This window comes from Canis lupus, chromosome 14, assembly GCF_011100685.1.
Source record: "Canis lupus familiaris isolate Mischka breed German Shepherd chromosome 14, alternate assembly UU_Cfam_GSD_1.0, whole genome shotgun sequence".
Lineage (NCBI taxonomy): Eukaryota > Metazoa > Chordata > Mammalia > Carnivora > Canidae > Canis > Canis lupus.
In genome coordinates, this window is record NC_049235.1 from 4631721 (window position 1) to 4649642 (window position 17922).

At 48.9% G+C, this 17922-nt stretch overlaps 1 protein-coding gene across 6 annotated transcripts in view; it reads left to right on the forward strand.

Moving 5' to 3' along the window:
• The window catches only part of PLXNA4 (plexin A4), a 427913-nt gene that overhangs the window by 121617 nt on the left and 288374 nt on the right, over positions 1-17922 (forward strand). Inside the window, exon 4 of one of the 6 annotated variants that reach the window (XM_038556481.1) lies at positions 6154-6268. The exons of the other annotated variants lie outside the window; for them this stretch is intronic. Within the exon in view, the coding sequence (XP_038412409.1) occupies positions 6154-6204 (51 nt within the window). The 3' untranslated portion in view covers positions 6205-6268. Of the gene's footprint in view, positions 1-6153; positions 6269-17922 lie in introns of those variants that run through there. 6 annotated transcript variants of the gene reach the window in all.

Genomic DNA, 17922 nt, shown 5'->3' on the forward strand with positions numbered 1-17922 from the left:
TGCACATGATGGATGCGGGCGGGTGCAGAGAGGAAGGGAAGGATGGAAAGTCCAGGCACAGGCCTGCTGAGGAATTCAGAGGTATCTGTGTCCACTGTGATCCTGCTGCCAAGAGAAAGGGCATCCAGACCAACTCGCCTGAGGCTGCAAGCCCAGATCTGCCACTTACTCATCATGTGGCCTCAGACCAGTTACCTCACCTTCCTGCTCCTTCATTGCCTTCTCTGTAAAAGGGAGCCATCAGGAACACCCACCAGGTAGGGCTTTCACGGGGATAAAATGAGGTAACTGGGGTAGCTGATGCTTGCTATATGGAAACAGCCATTATTGATTTTCTTATTTAAAACACCCATCATAGTGCCTGGTGCATGAAGTTAACTCCTTTTGCCCCTCGGGGCAGATTGAAGGCTGAAGAAAGCAGGGAGGTTGGAGCCCAGATGTCACCGTCCAGGCTATGTCAGAGCCTTCACCATATTTCCTCTCTGGGTCTCTCAGATGGAACCAACACATTCCAGTCTTGTCTAATCCTGCTTTCAAATTTCTTTCTGGCTGGGACATATATTTAATAGTATAAAGTCTGGACTTCCTCACATGTAAAGTGATAGTAATGGTGCCTAGCTTAGCAGGCTGTTATTAGGAGAGGGAAATGCAAGATATTCTGGGAAGGTTCATTGTTCTTACCTAACCTTTACTGACGTGTATGAAGTATAGTCTCAGGTTTGAGCAGGCTACATGCATTATCTCATTTAACCATTAACAACCATAAGGAGTTCATACTGTTGCTCATTTATGGTTTTGGGAGATCGGGAGTTAGTTGACTAGCTATGCCCAAGACCAAACCTGCCCATCTTGCCCTCAACCCGGTGATCGCCCTACCTGGGGCCTCCTCTTCCTCCATCTGAGCTGACGTGCTCTTCTCAACATAGTGTAGAGCTGAGGTGGACCCATCAGGGAGAGAACTCAGCTTTCAGAGCTGGGTAAACAATCCCCTTCATCAAGAAGTACCTGTGAGTTTTTTCCCAATGAATTGTGGCCTTGATTTCTACCAGCTTATCCTGTGAGCCTGAGAGACTCTGTCAACCATATCAGAAGGTGGAATCTCTGAGGGAGGACACAGGGAGAGCCCAGAAGAGTTCCCAGTGAGAAGTACTTCCTGCCACCACCCTTCAGTACCACTCAGAGCATTCCATCCCCCTGGAGGGGGTCAACGGAATCTCTGAGGAGATCCCCAGAATTGTGCTTTCATGTTTCTCTCTTTCTGTCCTTATAGACAGAGAAGTGAGGTATTTGAATGAAATCAGGCAAGATCTTCCAAACCATATTTTTGCCCTCTTTCCACACGTTGGCAAATTTTAAAAGCATTTTAGGTGTGAAAAATGCCGTTCTCTCTCCAGGAGTGAGGGTCCCAGTTTAATCAGCGTGATGTGTGCTATAGAGTAAATGTTTGTGTCCCACCCCACCCCCAATATGCTTCAGTTGAAAACCAATCCCTAATGTGATGGTTTGGGGATGTGGAGCTTTGGGGAGGTAATTAGGTCAGGAAGGGGGAGTCCTCATGAATGGGAGTAGTGTCTTTATAAAAGAAGCCCCAACAGAGCTCCCTGGCCCCTTCTGCCTATTGAGGACACAGCAAGGAGAGGGCTGCCTGTGACCCAGGAAGTGGGCTCTCACCAGTGAATCTGCTGACCCTTTGACCTTGAACTTCTCAGCCTCCAGAACTGTGAGAGATAAATTTCTGTTGTTTATAAGCCATTCAGTCTATGATATTTTGTTATAATAGCCCAGACTAAGATAAGGCAATAATTGCTGACTTATACCATGGAGAGAAGTCATTTATGTACTATCACCATGGAAATAGGAACGAGACATGTCTGTGTGTCTATGAGGTGTGTCCTATGGACTCCAGTCCCCCAGGGTCCCACAGCGGCTGGTGAAGGCTGAATGAGTAGATACCAAGGCAGGCATGTCTGCTCCGCTGCCGTGAGGAGAGGGCTCCAAAAACTGGACAGAGAAAATCAGATGGTCTGGGATGGAAATTACCCCCAGACAAAACTCTTCTCATCTGCTTCAGAAATAACAGAAAAAGCAGCAGGTGGCAGGTCTGGGATATTAGACCACGGGTATAAGGGTAGAAGTCATGAGGTGATACGGTTGGCCGGATCAGGAGGTTAATGAGAACCACACTTAAGGAGAGGTCCTTTAATGGGCCTGATGGTGCTAGTGTTCACTGTGTGGGAGCAGATACGGTGATTGTCAGGTTCTTCTGGGCTTCTAGAAAAATGAATTAGCACGGACACTCTACAGGTGATAAAGAGCAGTGTCCTCCAATGTGGGGAAGGCCGAGCATGTGTGTGGTTCAGGGACCAGTGCCTACCCCCTGGCAGGCACACCCTCATCAAATCCTGCAATCCCTCTGCCCCACACACCAACATAAACCCTCATGCAGTTGTGCACTGGACCGCCTGGGGTTCCTGGAACTCAGGTCCCTTTACCAGATGCCACCTGTCGCTCAGGATGCTCAAAATGCAGCATATGGTCCTCGTTGTCCAGAATGGAGTTAATTCCTGAAAATATATCTCAGAAAAGGGCATTGCTGAGAGGGTGAGGTAAGTGTTTGGTTCGATTTCCAAATTGAAAAAGGAAAGCGTGCGTGGGAGAGAATTTCAAAATAAAAGTTTCAGATTCTAGAAAAAAAAATACTACTGAGGACTACAATTTAGCAAGAAAATGCTGTGTTAAGTTCACCTGAATGTTTTAGGTGAAGCAGGGTAGTGGGAAGCAGGGTATTTGGGGAGAAGGAACAGGGAAAGGGGGTCCCCTGGAGTTCACAAAAGGTATGCGTGGTCCGGTGGATGCCGGTTTCAGCACACAGAACGATGGGATTTGAATGGGCCCGAGGTCTTCCCTCTGCTCATTGATAGGATCAGTCTATTATTGTGTTTCCTGGAATGGAAGCACACATTTTTAAAAAGAAGCGATGCCAGATTCATTTTAATTTGAGAGAAGTGCCAATTTAGGAAATGAAGGGGGAACCCTGGAGAGGCTCCATGTTGTTGGTCTTGGGAAATTTTCTCTGCTGAATCCTTCAGTGACAATATTTTCCTTTCCATGTAATGAAGAAAAGATACAGACATGAGGTTAATTAAGAGGGACGTATCTAAAGGAAGGCTGAGTGCCGAGCAATCCGGGGGGAACGTGGCCGTGACCACCAGCGGCACCTTCGTCACTACCCTTGATTCCTATTGACTGAGCACATGCTGGGGAACAGCATGGGCCCACCGGCCGCTAGAAATCGAAACATCTGGGCTGAGAGGGCATGGAAGTCACTGTCATGAAAGCATCAGGCTGTCTTACCCTTCAGAAGGAGAAAATAATACGCAGAGTGTCAGTAGAACTGGGGTCTGGGAAGTCAGGCCAGCTGACTTTAACTTTGGGGAGCGAGACTCCTCTTTCTGAAGGCTTGGGGCTTCACAATGTGTTCACAAGCAGCCCAGGGGACAAGCATGCTTCCCCAAAGAGAACAGGGTGCAAAACATGATGCCACTCATTGGATTTGCCTTTCCTGTAGGAAGAGAACCACAAGGGGAAGATAGGCTCTGAGCATCAGCAAAGGAATCTGTTCCGGGGGGCGGGGGTGGTAAAGCTTTCTGCTCCTCCACAGAACTTGAGGGAGCTGGGCCTCAAGAGACACCAAAGGTGTGAAAAGCAGTGGAGAGGTCTGCTGTCCCTGGGACTTCTGGCCTCTGTTGGTCGGTCTCCTCCATGACAAAGCCCGGGGTGGTGGTCAGGTGTACAGCTGGGATGCCCCAGGAGCAGCCAGTCAGCACTGACACCGTCCACAACCACTAGGCCCCACTAGCACCACCCTGCCCAACGTCAGCCAGCCTGGGGCATAACGCAGGGCTTTGACCTCTCAGGGCCATGCTAGTTCCAAAAACCTAGAAAACCTTAAGTCCGTCAGGGCAGGGCAGGTCCGAGGGTAGGTCCAAAAGAATAATGAGGCAAAAGGCATTGCTTCGGGTTCCTGTTTGCTGCCCATCTTTCATGCTACATTGTAAGCTCGGAGGCCTGGTATTGTTTTTGCTTTACTTGGTGAGTGCTTCTTAAATGCATGAAATAAGTTTGCAGACAGGGCCCTCTGTGAGCAACAACATTTGGGAGGACAAAGGTCAGTATCTAAAAGAAAAATAAAAAGGACAAGAAGAATCCATGGAGAAGCAGCAGATAGGAATCCAAAAAGAAAACGTAGGAGATGGGGGAGGTGGCCCATTCGCAAAAAGTGAAACTCTTGAGGCATTCCCAAGAAGCAAGGGGGTGGAAGGGACATCTGTTAGAACTTCTGAAAATGGGTTGGGTGCAGGGGGGATGCTTCATTCGCTCTTTCCAGGTTTTTAGGCCCTTTGTTTTCCATTTCTGTGTTTCCTTACATGCAGTCTTGCAACCTGCAGGCGGCTCACCTCTCCTGCCGTCACCTGGGGCCTCTGGGGTCTGGGGCCATGAGACGCACCACACATGTCCCGGGGCCATGGGGACACCACACATGTTCCTTTAATCTCCAGCTCTTTGCTCCTGTCTGATACTTTTTTCTCTCCTCACCTCAGGCTTTGATTTGTTCTCGTTTGCAACTGGATCTCCCAGGCCAGCCCTGAAGGCCACATGTGACAATTTAGGGTCTGGAGCCTCCTTTCACCTCTGTCTCTGACGGATGGTGACTTGAGGCCAGGAATGTCACTCTTGCAGGCAATTGGTGACCTGCTACTTTCTAAAACAGTTGGCACTCCTTGCCCTGAGGGGTCCTCCAAGCGCATCCTAGTCAGACCTCTGGCCTCATTAATCTGGGTCTACCTTTGGGAACTCTGTTCTCTGACATTCAGCTTTTGTTGGCCTTGGGCAAGTCATTTGTTGAAAGACCTTTGTTCCCCTGACTGGTGGCCAAGCAATAGGATTATTATTTGACTGAATAGGTTTTTTAAATGTTTTTAAAATTATATATATATATATATATATATATATATATATATATGAAATCAGGATAATACAGTAATATAGTCAAGAAATGTACATCTATACACTATATTTATATAATTACATAATATACACATATATACATATATGTACTATATTTATATACATACATTATATTTATATTACATAAAATCAGGGTAATATAGTAACATAGTCAAGAAATACACATATATGCACTATATTTATATAATTATATATGCACAGTATATTTATATATATAAATACATACACAGTATATTTATATAAAATTAGAATAATATAGTAATATAGTCAAGAAATATACATATATACACTATATTTGTATAATTACACTACATAATATATATTATTTATATGTTCTATATTTACATAACATACATATACATATCATATACATAACATGAAATGTAAGAAAGCATGAAATAAACTCCAAAAGCAGACCTTGGAAAAGGATCCCATTCATTACTATTTACAAAGGTGGAGCGTGGGGACATGAGCACACACACATGCTGGGGTTCTATCAGCTTGGGGTTTGTGGGCAGGGCCCGGTGCTTCCGGGCGTGTGTTCCTCGTGTGTTCCTCGCTGGGGGCTGTCAGCGGGAGGTAAGAGACTCTGTTGTTCTTCTCGGTTGAGTTCAGCCGAGCACGTAGGGAGGATGCTCGCTAGACCTGGCAACGTGCTGGGCACCGCGAACCCAGAAAGAATTAACCGTGGCCTGAGGAGCTCCCAGCCCCACTTTTGGTCAGTCTTCTAAAATGGTGTAAAGGGCAGCATCTTGTCTAGGATCACACAGGAAGCCCAGTGACAAAGCCATGTTTAGAAATCACTTTTGGAATTTGCATTTTGTGCAAGGCAGGTGAGATGCCGTCTCACGGGGCAGAAGCAAGCTGGGGAAGGTGGGGAGGGAATTTTCTGTGACTAAGCTGTGAGACATAGGTTCTTAGCTCCATCTCTGATGGAAAGTCAACCCTGATGGACTGTAGACAGGCCATGATGTTGGGGTTCACCCTGGAAAGAACCCTGCATCCACCTCCTGCGATAGGATCCAAGAAGGCGAGTCTTCAGTACTCCAAGCCTTAGATTTTTCCATATGTAAAATAGAAATAATAGTGGGATGCTCACCCTCTTTCCCTTACATGGATTTTTAGGAAATAAAATGTGAGAACAGCTGTCAGAATATTTTGGAGAAATCAGCATAAAGCCATCCGGATGCTGCATCTGAAAGTAAGTGTCACCCTGCCCATCAATCTTCTCTGTGCCTCATTCCCTTCTCTACCAGGTGCCCAGTGAAACCCTGTAGAGCCCAGCAGGACTGCTACAAAGACAGTCAGATACAATTTAAAAAACATTCTACTTGCAGGCAAAAATCCCACAGCAGCGGTGAGGCCCTGACCCCTGTACACTTGGCTCTTTCCACAAACAAGTGCCTGATAATCACCCTTCATGGTGATATATTTGATTTATTCTATGGAGGTTCATTGGAGGGCCTTTAAAAAAGGAAACTGTGTAAAAACATTTGCTAGCAGCTTTAGGGAAAGGGAGGAAGGAGCAGAAAGAATTACGACCACACACCCTTGGAATTGTTATCATATTAAGCCTGTTTCCATGAGTGGATGGATTTTCTGATGCAGTTGGGTATCTTGCCTCCAGACACTGAAATTGCTGTCCTCTACCACAGAATAAATTACGTGTCAGGCTCTTTTAAGCAGTTTCAGGATGGTTAGTTTGAAGACAGCCGCGCACGCTGGGAAGGCAGGCAGGGCTCAGGGTGGGAAGATGCACTTTCAAAAGTGGCCGGTTGCGTGTCATCGTGTTATTTGCTGTGTCGTGTTGATCTGGTGTGATTTGACAGCTGCACGTGAGAGGCAGCAACCTCAAAGAATTGTGAATTGCCCTCCAGGTGTTTGTCTGTGCAACACATGTCTGTGCAAGATAGTGGGGAAGGTAAACCAAGCCTCCCTTTTTAAACACGGGGATCCTGGCATTTTCCTGCAGACTGAAGCTCAGAACTTTTATGGTTGCCTCATTGTGGGGCAATGTAACTGATCCCTATCGAGTTAAAAGTGTGTTCTATGGCAGCAATGCACAACCCAACACAGACCCATGCCCATGCATGCACACACGTACACGCACACACACACACACTCATAGAATAAGGTTTTCCAATTAGCTGGCCAGAAGCATGTTATCCTAATCCCATAAAGCTTCAGAAAACACTACACTGCTCATTCAGCTTTAGGACATTTTCTGGGGCAAAGAACCAGACGATTCTCACCCTGGTAATCTCCCAATTGGTAGGGCCTGGAGGACCACAGGTAAAAAGGCACGTGCATTAAAACATTTGCTTTAATGTTTAGGGGGAGAAAATACCATAGGCTTCAGGGAAGGGAAAGAGAGAGCGAAAGACTCACTGCCACAAACTTTGGTTGATCACCGTTTGCATGCGCCTGTGAGTCCAGAGCTTGCCCCTTGAGCCGGTGGTTTGCACATGTTTGGGTTCCGGAAGCTGCTTGAGCAGAAAACGTCCCCGCTCTCCCCCACAAACATCTCTACCCAACGTGTCACCTGAGGTGAATAAGGAGTGTAGTTGTGCATTGAATATATGCATATGCAAGATTGATGCATATGCATGCGTGTGTATGTGTGTGTGCAAGTGTGTGCTATTTGGGTAACCAAATACATACTTATTCATGTGTTCTAAAGCATGGATGGTCACACACCCTGAGAGGCTTGTCTGTAGACAGTCTGGAGGCTCCTCCGAGGCTTCCAGCGATGACTTCTTTCCAAGGGGCCGGCCTTCACGATCGCTGAGGCCGAGCGCGGTGGGCCCGCATCTGCAGGCCACGTGTCTGAAGCCCCGGCACCTGCCAGCTGAGCTACGAGTGTCAGGGCGGCTGGATCTGGCGGAGACTCTTTTATGCTTTTCAATTCCCTCCGGGGCCAAAGATAAAACAGGAACTGCAGTTCTTGAATGATACCAGGGCTGCTGAATGAACCAGAGACGGTTAACATCCTTGCTGATAGTAAAGCGTGTTATACGTGGTAATAATTGCAGGTTATAGAGCTTGCTGCCTGGGATCAAGGGTTTAAAACGGACATGCCAGTTCATCTCAACGCCAGTTGAAGAATTAATATGTCCACGTGTCTCACGGAGTCATGGCACGTTAAACCTTAGACACCATCCTGTAAAAGCCTTTCAACGACTTGCTGTCCAGTGGTGGCCAGCTGATTTGGAACAAAGCTTTAGTTTTGATATGCTGACAATCAGTTGTAAGGAAGATTGAAAAAAAAACCCATTAAACCGAGAATAGAATTGTCAATATTCAGCACATCTAAAGCTATACAGAATTGTTTTTTACTTTAAATCACCTCTCAGGTTGTGAGTCGATGCTGGGCATTGGGCGAAGCCAGGCTGATGGTCGGCAAGTGGCAGTTATGGTCACTGCCATGGTGTGACATCAGAGTCTTTGTTTTGCCATTATACCATATGTCACTTTGAAATATATGTTGGACTGATGTTGAGATTCTCAGGCTACAGTTACCATTCTAGGCGAACGTTCATCGGGTGGTTGTGAAGTGCCGATTTGCATGTTTGCCTGGATAAGCAAATCGCAGCTGAGTTGCAAATAATATTATGTATCTGATACTCCCCTAATTTTGTTGCCTCATTTTAAACCTTTGATGGGGGTTCTGGAAAATAATAAAAATGGATGTTTATTGAGCACCTAGTCCATGCTAGACGCTGTGCCCAGTGCTTTATCTGTGGTTTGTATCATAAAAACGACTTGCTCAGAAAGAGTTGCTTTACTGCCTACATCTCCCAGATGAGAAAATTAAAGCTCCAAGTGGTCACGATTTAACCAGAGTCTGTGGCCTTTACCACTTTTACTCTCAAGTTACTGGGGTGTTCTTTTGGCATGGTGTGGGCCTACATGTTTGTGGATCGTGCAGAAGCTTTCCTATAGAGTGCATCAGAGCCGTGGCTTCTCCCACAGAGGGCCCCAGGTCAAGAAGGACACCTTTTCAGGAGGCAGGCATCATGCTCCTACAACAGTGGCCACACTCAATGTGGCTACTGCCACCAACTTTTGTCTTGCCCCCCAGTCTTCCCCTCGCTGAACCCTTGGCTTTGTCTCCACTCTTGCGCATTCCACTTTGGACTCCTTACCACCCCCCACCCCCCCTTCACCTTTTTCACCTCCCTGTGTCTGGGGATGGAGGCTTCCACCTGATGTGATCGGCTGCTGTCTCCACTCACCTGGACACTGTGCAGGGCGGTAAGAGTGACTGTGCTGGTGTGCATCCCCCTGGCTGCAGCCTCTGGAGTTTTCTGTATTTTCAGGTTGTGTGTACTTAGTGGCGTGGGCCAGCCCGGGGAGGGAGAGCTCTGTCTGCTTTGCATTGAGTAAGATGAGAACAAGAGGAGTGTGAAGAGATGGATCAGGGCATGGTGGGCTAAGGATCGCTCGGTGTGGAGGTACAGATCCAACAGGGTTTTTTGTTTTCACTCAGAAGCCGCTCTCTTCCCGTTCTGTGCTATTGCAGATGCAGGAACCTCAACTTTCACATGTACACCCACACGCCACCAGTGACTGCAGTTTCCTTTGTGAGAAGGTGTGCGTGTGCAAGCACATGCCTCTGCATGCGCTATGACCACATCCTTCCCTGTTAGATATCTGTGCCTCAGAAATTGGCTTCATCAAGCCTTTTAATGATTTGAGCTCAGGACCATGAAGAGGGGAGGCAGTGAGCTACTCTTTCTGGCTGTCAGCAAAGATCTGTATTTTTCAGGATTTGACTTTTTATGTTCCATATCCTGACCTTTATGCTTCTGGAGAGCCTCTTGAAAAGCAAAACAGACATATAAGAGGGGCGCCTGGCTGGCTCAGTCGGTAGAGCATGAGATTCTTGATCTCAGGGTTGGGAGTTCAAGCCCCAAGTTGGGCATACAGATTACCCCCCCAAAAAACCAAACAAGTCCCCCCAAAAGACCCCAAAACAGACACACAGTGCTAGTTGGTGGGTCACCTAAGCTGGATTCTCTTTTACAAAGGGACAGCTAGTAGCTTTTTTCATCTGAGGACTCAGGGAAGCAGAAAGAAGGAATCTGGAAGGAATGCCCTTCCACATTAATGATGTTGGATCCAAGGTCTCAATGGGCATCATCCTTGAACAAGCAATGCTTGCATAAGACGGAGCATTCAAGGGGCACTGCAGCCAGCAGGCCCAGTAAAATCCAAGCCAATGGCTCCAGTCGGCTCCTGCAGTGGTGGCATCTGAATGGCCAACAGTCCAAGTATGCTCAACCCTCTGTCTGTGGAGTATGGCAGCTGTGAAACCACCCCTGGAACCATATCCCAGCTGGCCAGAGGGGACGGGGATATTGGTTGATCATTCCTAGCTTGTGGCACACAGCGCCCCCACCCCTGTCTCCTGTTCATTCCTTTTCATGGATGGCTGTCCTGTGCTGATTTTTGGTCTCCCCATGTCTCCTGGGCAGTCTGGCATCAGGACCTCTGGCATCAGGACCTTGATTTCTCTGTGTAGCGACTTAGGTGGGGAGTTGAATTGAGTTTTCTCTGAGACTCCCCAAGGGCTGGGGGAACGATGGTCCTGTGTGAGTGGGCTCTTCCACCCTGCTGGCTCCTTTGCTTGGGTCTCCAACGGCAGCCGTGACACTTACAGCTAGGGTGCAGGTGGAGAGCTGGGCTTCCTGAAGCAGGCTGGCTCTGTCCCCACACTCATAATCTGTGGGGCAAGCCTTCCCCCGTGCCCCGCTTCCCCGGCTCCAGGATGGCTAGGCCAAGTAATTATCCCCGACAGCTGCACGGTGCTCACTGCCATGGCCTTACCTCATCAGCCCCCCATTTTTGACTCTAGCTGCTTAAAATATAAACCAGATCCCTTGTCCCCCTAGACGGACTCCCTTCAGAGCAGGACGGAGTGTGGCGTGTCATATGTCATCTGATTTGCAGTGTGTTTGGGTGATTGCCAGATGGGCATAGGGGGAGGGAGAGGGCAGCAGAGTGAGCAGAGGGGAGTTCAGTTTTCTGGGGATGGCGTCTCCAAGCCCATACCAGACCCAGTGGGTGACGTTGACAAGCCGTTTGCCTCTGAGGCCCCATGTGTAGGTCGGAGAAAAACCTGTAAGTCACCAGTCATTTTCTGGGAACTGGAGGAGTCTGGAGTCTGCGTAGGCAGCCCCCAGCCATAACCGCCCCCCCCCCCCCCCCCCCCCCGGCCCCGACTGCGGCGGAATGCTGGAGAACGTTAGTGTGATGCTTCTCTCCATCCCAACTCACTGAGCAATGGTTGGAAGCTGCTTTCTGCGGGGCGCTGGCCCTTTCCTTTGCCTTATGGGGGTTACCTTTGGCCTTTGGCCTCGAGCTTCACAAGTGATGAGAGAGAAGAGAGTATTCCCAGGTGTCAGAAAGGAGGAAGAGAGATGTGGAGAGGCTCAGGTGATGGGACCAGGAATAGCCACTGGCGTGATGGCTGGTGGCTGCAACATGTCACCCATGTGCCCAGAGGCTTCCCCGTGCAAAGACAATCATCCTCTGATACGCACACCCCCCCCCCCCACACACACACAATTCCCACACTTCTGTCAGCTGGACCCCTGACTGGGTCTCCTTCCATTTCCCATCCTCCTTTCCCCAACAGACCTCACCCTTTCTGGGAGAGCAGGGCCATCGGAGGGTGGTAGGGGTCCTCCTGCCCGGACGGGTGGGGGCGTTCACGGACTGGGACCGAAGGCTCCAGAGCCCGCGCTGATTAGAACAGGCTGCAGTTTGAGCAACTGTAATAAGGAGCGGTCGTCATGGAAACGGGCTCTTGATGTTGTCCAGATTTCAGAATCTCTCCCTCTCCCCACCTTGCTTATTTGCCTTCCTTCCTTGTTTGTCCCCCGAGGCCACAGCTACATGTTTGGCAGGAGTTTATAGGGCCACAAGCGAGGCTGAGGAGCGTGGATCTCGGCCAGGCCCCGCCACGCGGCTGCCTTTCTAGATGAGGATGTGGCCCTGCGTGGCCAGGAAGGCCGAGGCAGGGCACGCACTTCCTGTGGGAATCCCGGAGATGCGGGCCGGCATGTCCAGATGTCAGGAGTGTAGACAGGTCCTGAGAAAGGCCGGGGAGCTGGACCTCAGCTCTGCCTGCTTCCCAGGGGTGGCCCCAGAGCAGAGCAGCTGGGAGGAGCGATGGACCTGGTGTCTCTGCGGGGGCGAAAAATCCAAGCCAGACCTAGGTCGTGGCCACCTGCAGGACCAGAAATGCAGGTGTGCTCAAGTGTCCCTCTGCATGGGAGCCTCCTTCTCTAACGGCCCCACACCTGCACTAGTCGGGGTCATGCTCACGGAGCTGAAGGTGGCCAGAGCCCGGCATGGCCTGCCACTCTAGTTCAGCATAGCGTCACTCATGGTCGTGTGCCTCAGTGTCCCTGGATGCAAGAAAGTGGGGATCATGTCCCTTGATCTGACTGCACCTGTCTCAAGGATATTGGGAGGCTAAAGGAGTTGATGGGTGGCAAACTGCTTGGATGGGAGCGAGCCTTGCTGCTGCGAACCTATTGCAGGACAGAGTTGGAACAGCAGGACTAAGAAGAGCCCCAAACTCACTCACATTGAAGAGAAACTGAACTTCTCAGTTTTTTTATATTTCTGGAGATAGACAGCAAAGTGACTGCAGGCCCCGTCCTCCCTCTTTGCCTCCCACTGTGGGAAGCTGGCACAGGTGTGGCAGAGATGCCAGCCTGGCTGGCTAATGTGGGCTGGGTCCCAGGGACGAGCAAGGCAGGCACCCTAAGTGGCCAGAAAGCCACGGAACTGGGAGTTGAGTGCGAACTGTGGCCAAAAGGGAGCCCTGAGAGCTGATGCTATAAGTGTCAAACCAGATGCCAATGAGGGATCTGGGGATGGGGAATAGGAGACAAAAGCAAAATGGCAGGAGCGAGGAGACATAAGAACAGAAAGGGAAGGAAGACCAAAGGTGGCCGGTGTCCCTGGTGTCAGGTAAGGCTGTTTGGTGGTGGACTGACCAGTTCCGGCTAAAGGTCCAGGTTAGAGCAACAAAGTAGTTGCACTAGGAGGTGATGGATAAGCCTTCATCCATTGGGTGATACTGGTCATCATCTCTAGGGCTCTGGGTCTTCGACTTTTCCTTCTGTGTGTCCTTAGCCTGGTTTCTAGCATGTTGGGCACTTTATTTCTCATTTTCCTTCTCTGCCTATTCAACTGACTATAGTGAGGATGTGGAGGCAACTTCCCAAGATGGTGGTTCTTTCTAGAATATGGGGAGTACAAGATGGGATATTAGGAAGGCAAGGGGCCACCTGACTCCTTTTGTCTCCTTTGCAGGAGGTCTGGGGTACCCCAGGTGGGCACCTCTGTCTGGGGGCCCCTCCTTCCAAGCAGTAAAATGCCTCACTCTAAGGAAGCAAGATGGGCAGCCTGTTCTCTGTTCCAAGTTCCCAGAACAGAGAGGAAGCTTCAGAGGCGAGCCAACCATTCTCTTGTTGCGGTGGTGTTTGTGCTGTCTCCAAAGGGAAACGAATGCTAAGCATGAAACTCAGAAAAACATCCTATTTAGAACGGTTCTGCCCCTGGCCACGTGTTTCCTCTTTCAGGTGTATTTCCTTTGTCCTTTACCTCTGGCCACCCATATTTCACACCAACTAGCCAAGTGGGCACCAAAGCCTTTGCTGGTGTTGAGGCTGGAAGGTGTTTAGGATGGGCCTCATCTACTCCAGGGAGCCCAAAGGCATGTATCTAGCATCACTTTGGTTGCTACAGTAAAGGGGTGACATCAAGCCACTTGCTGTAGTAACAGGTAACATCACAGAGTTGTCAGAGTGATGAATGATCAATTTCACAGTCAAAAAGATTGATTTTTCCCCCTCAAATTTTTTACTCTGGTGAGGGCACATCCATAGCAATTTGGAAATTAAATAAAACTTCTAAGTTTGCCAAGCCAACCAGATGCTTTCATCTTATTATTTTCATTCCTGTTGCCCCCTCGGTACCAGCGTCAACCACAATTCCAGAGAAGAATTATGTAAGAGCGTGCAGTCGAATGGTCAGCACTGACTGGCGTGATACCAACGCATGGAAGAGGCAGGCTAACTCCCATGGTGCCTTAGAGTCCTTTGCAGAGGTTCCATGGGACAAAACCATGGAAAGCAGGACTCAAAAGCATCTGAGTTTCAGCAATGCCATTTCTAGGCGTGTGACTTTGGACAAATCACTCGATATGTTGGGCTTCATCTGTAGAAGTGAAATGAGCCCACCTCTCAGGGAGAAGAAATTGGGAGGGTATTTGTAAAAACACACATTTCCCCTGCTGACCCCTATTAGCCAGACTCTCTTCCCATGAGCGGTCCTTCATGACTCCCTTTTATACTCTCTCCCTCAGTTTCCCCATCTGTTAAATAGAGGCAGTGGCTCTCCCACTCTCTGGCTTTCCCACCAGAGCCCCCGCACACACACTTGTTCCTCCTGTCCCCCCCACCCTGTGTTTGTGAAGAAAGGATAATAGACGTGAAAAAGCCTCGAGTTCCTTGAAACCAAGAAGTGGGATAAATACCCTATATTGATTATGATGATTATATCTGGGACTAGAAAAATATGATTGCTTCGTTGCCAGTAGCAACCAGATGGAAATGCAGGAGTAAAGGGGCGGCGCCGTGTTGTGTAGAGAGGCTCCCTGGAAACAGGAACACCTTTCTTCTTCTTTTTAAAATCTCCACTTCTGCTCCCTCTGTCTGGCATCCCTGCTCTTGGGAGATGTGGTCAGGTGTAAAATGGGACTCAAAGGGATTTACAAAATGGGCTGACTAAGGGCTTCTTTGGGAATGCCCAAAGAAGGGGGCAGGTGAGTCTTCCTACAGAGAGCTTTCCCCTTTTGAGGCAGAGAGGGGAGACCCAGCTGGTTGGCAGTGGGGGGGGGGGGGCAGGCAGCCGCTGGCCCAGGGGAGAGAGGAGAAGCGCAGGACCCACAAAGGAGATTGGGGGCCACTGAAGAGTGGGTGAGCAGTGCCCCTCGCCGAGGCCCTCTGGGGATGCTCTGGGCTCGGGTAAAGCCGCTTCTCCCTCCCAGGTCCAAGGAAGGTGTTGGTTAAGAGGAGAAGCCCCAACCTCATCTTGGATGGTGAGCAAAACTATCACATCACTGCATTCCAGATCCCTCTGCCTTGATGCCAGAAGTGCCAGGCGCTGGGCTGCAGTGTGTGCCGCACACACGACATCTCCTGTAGCCTCGTTTAACTGCTGTCCCTGCTCACAGAGTCACAGGGCCAAGGAGTGGCAACATCAGGTTTGGAACTCATGGTGCCTGCATCCAAAGGCCGTGCTCCTCAGGCCTTGATGCTAATCATTTCCCCAGCCGGCCAGAGGATTAGCAAGTGTCTGATGGCTGAGCTTGAGCATGAGGGCTCCCAGGAGAGCCTGGGAGTATTAGAGAGCCCCTGTCCTTGCCCACTGATCGGAGACTTTGCCTCCAATCCCTCTGTGATGCCCTTGTGTTCTAAGAAAGAAAGCATCTGACCCCTAGGTCAGGACTTCCTCCCTCGCTCCGGCAGGGTTGGGGGCTGTGAGTATTCTGTGAGCACACTGACTTCCTTGACAAAGATCCCATGTGGGGCTATACATTTCTTGTTGCTGGCAGCCACTAGCTGACTCTGGGAAGTGACTGGGGGAGTGTATGTCAGCTCCTGAGGATGTGGCGAGGCCCCCCCACTCCCCGGGGGGTGGGTTGGGAGGGTGAGGAAGGGAGCTAGTGGGGATCGTAAAAATGCACTCCCCTCTCCTGAGAAGAAGCTGCTTTGGCTCTAATGTGACTTCTGCCCAAGGGACATGATTTGACTGCTGGTTATATAGAAATGCATAGTATTTATCACAGCACTCAAAGAGCAGTTTAACTAATTATGAATTTACCGAATATAGTAAAGTTATTCTGGTATAAGAATCACCATAGTAGCTAATGTTTATGAAGTGTGCATAAGCACTTCACACGAATAACCTCACCTGATTTCACAACGGGGCGGTTGTAAAATTGACTCCATTTTATAGGTGAGGAAACTTGCTCCCAGGGAGGATGGACCATTTCCAGTAAGGGCTGGAGCTGGACTCTACAGCCCTGGGCACTAACCTTTGCAGATCATCCCAGGCCCCTCTTCTGCTCCCATCAGCCAAGCGGCTCCACTTGCCTGTTCCTGCTCTGGTTCAGGGTCTCTTTATTTTTTTATTTTTATTATTATTATTTTTTAATGCTACTAAGATTTATTTTATTTTTTATTTTTTTATAATAAATTTATTTTTTATTGGTGTTCAATTTACCAACATACAGAATAACACCCAGTGCTCTTTAAATGGACTCCTTGCTTACTCCAGGCCTTATGTACTCCGCTGCCCTATTAATCTTCCTAATCTCATTGGCACCCAATCACCTCTGTTCAGAAAACTCAGCACCTCCCACCACCTACACAAGTTTAAACTCCTTTGTCTACATTCTGGGCCCCAGATATCTAGATAGAGTTCAACGCTGGGCTCTTAACACTCATTGTTATTCTTCAAGGCACACGCGTGGACCAGCCAGCTAAACTACCAGCATTCTTAGAGATGCCGTCGTCACACCTAAGGCCGTTGCTGGTTATCCTTCTGGCTGGAACATCTCTCCTCTCTCTTTTTCTCTCTCTGTCTATGTCTCTCTCTCTCTCTCTCTTCTCCAATTGCACATGCTCAAACCCCACCCATTTTGACAGGCTCAGCTCAACTGCTTCCACCGTCACCGGGCCTTTCTTGATTTCTCTAACTGGGCACAAATTCTCCCTCCTCTCAACTTCCACAGGATTTGATCTTTCTTATGCCTCTAACCATTTTCCATCTTTCACATACAGTCACTTATTCATTTATTCAACATCTACTGAGCCTCTCCTGTGTGTCCCATGCAGTGCTGGGTGCTAGGGACGAAGGAGGAATAATAGGGCCCAGTCCTCAAGGTACTAACTGAATGGATGCTTGGTATCAGTATGTGTCTGATATCCATGCCCAACTGGCATCTGGCGCAGTGCCACAGGAGGCATGCGACACAATACATTTGTTTGAAATGAATGTAGATGCTTGTACTCCGATGGGAAAATGAGAAGTGGTAGGAGGACAGTGTTGAGCCAGGTTGTATGGCATAGAAAGCCAGGAGATTGGTCCCCTGTTGCTTTATATGCCAGGAGACCCTCTGGCTTAGCTAGAGAGGGGTGAATCAGGACACAATCCCTCTTCCATTCATTTCTAGAGGGGAATTACTTCCTCAGCTAAGGAAACCTCTGCTCTACTTGCCCAGTTGCTCACAATTGACAGTGATGTCAAATCGCCCTTGTAGGGAGATTTCCTGAGGGCTTCACACAGTTGGTGGTGGCCCGCCCTATCATGCCAGTGTCACCCAGCAAAGACTGACCATTAAGACTAAATGCCGTGGGGCACCTGGGGGGCTCCATTGGTTAAGCATCTACCTTCAACTCAGGTCATGATCCCAGGGTCCTGGGATCGAGCCCTGAGTCGGGCTCCCTGCTCAGCGAGGAGTCTGCTTCTCCCTCTGCCCCTCTTCCCCTGCTTATGTTCTCTCTCACTCTCTCTCTCTCAAATAAATAAATAAAATCTTTAAAAAATAAGAAAAAAAATAATGCCTGGCTGAGTCCATGGAGTCATGTCTAAGCTGCATGTGTGAAGCAACCAGAGAAATATAAAGTCTTCAAGCAGCATGTAGAGTAGGGGTTGGCAAACTCCAGTCCGCAGGCCAGATTTGGACCACCTGTTTTTGTACAGCCTGCAAACAATGGTTCTTATATTTTTAAATGGTTGGGGGGGGAAATTTTAAAAAAAGAAAATATTTCATGGCATGTGAAAATGATATGAAATTCAAACTTCATT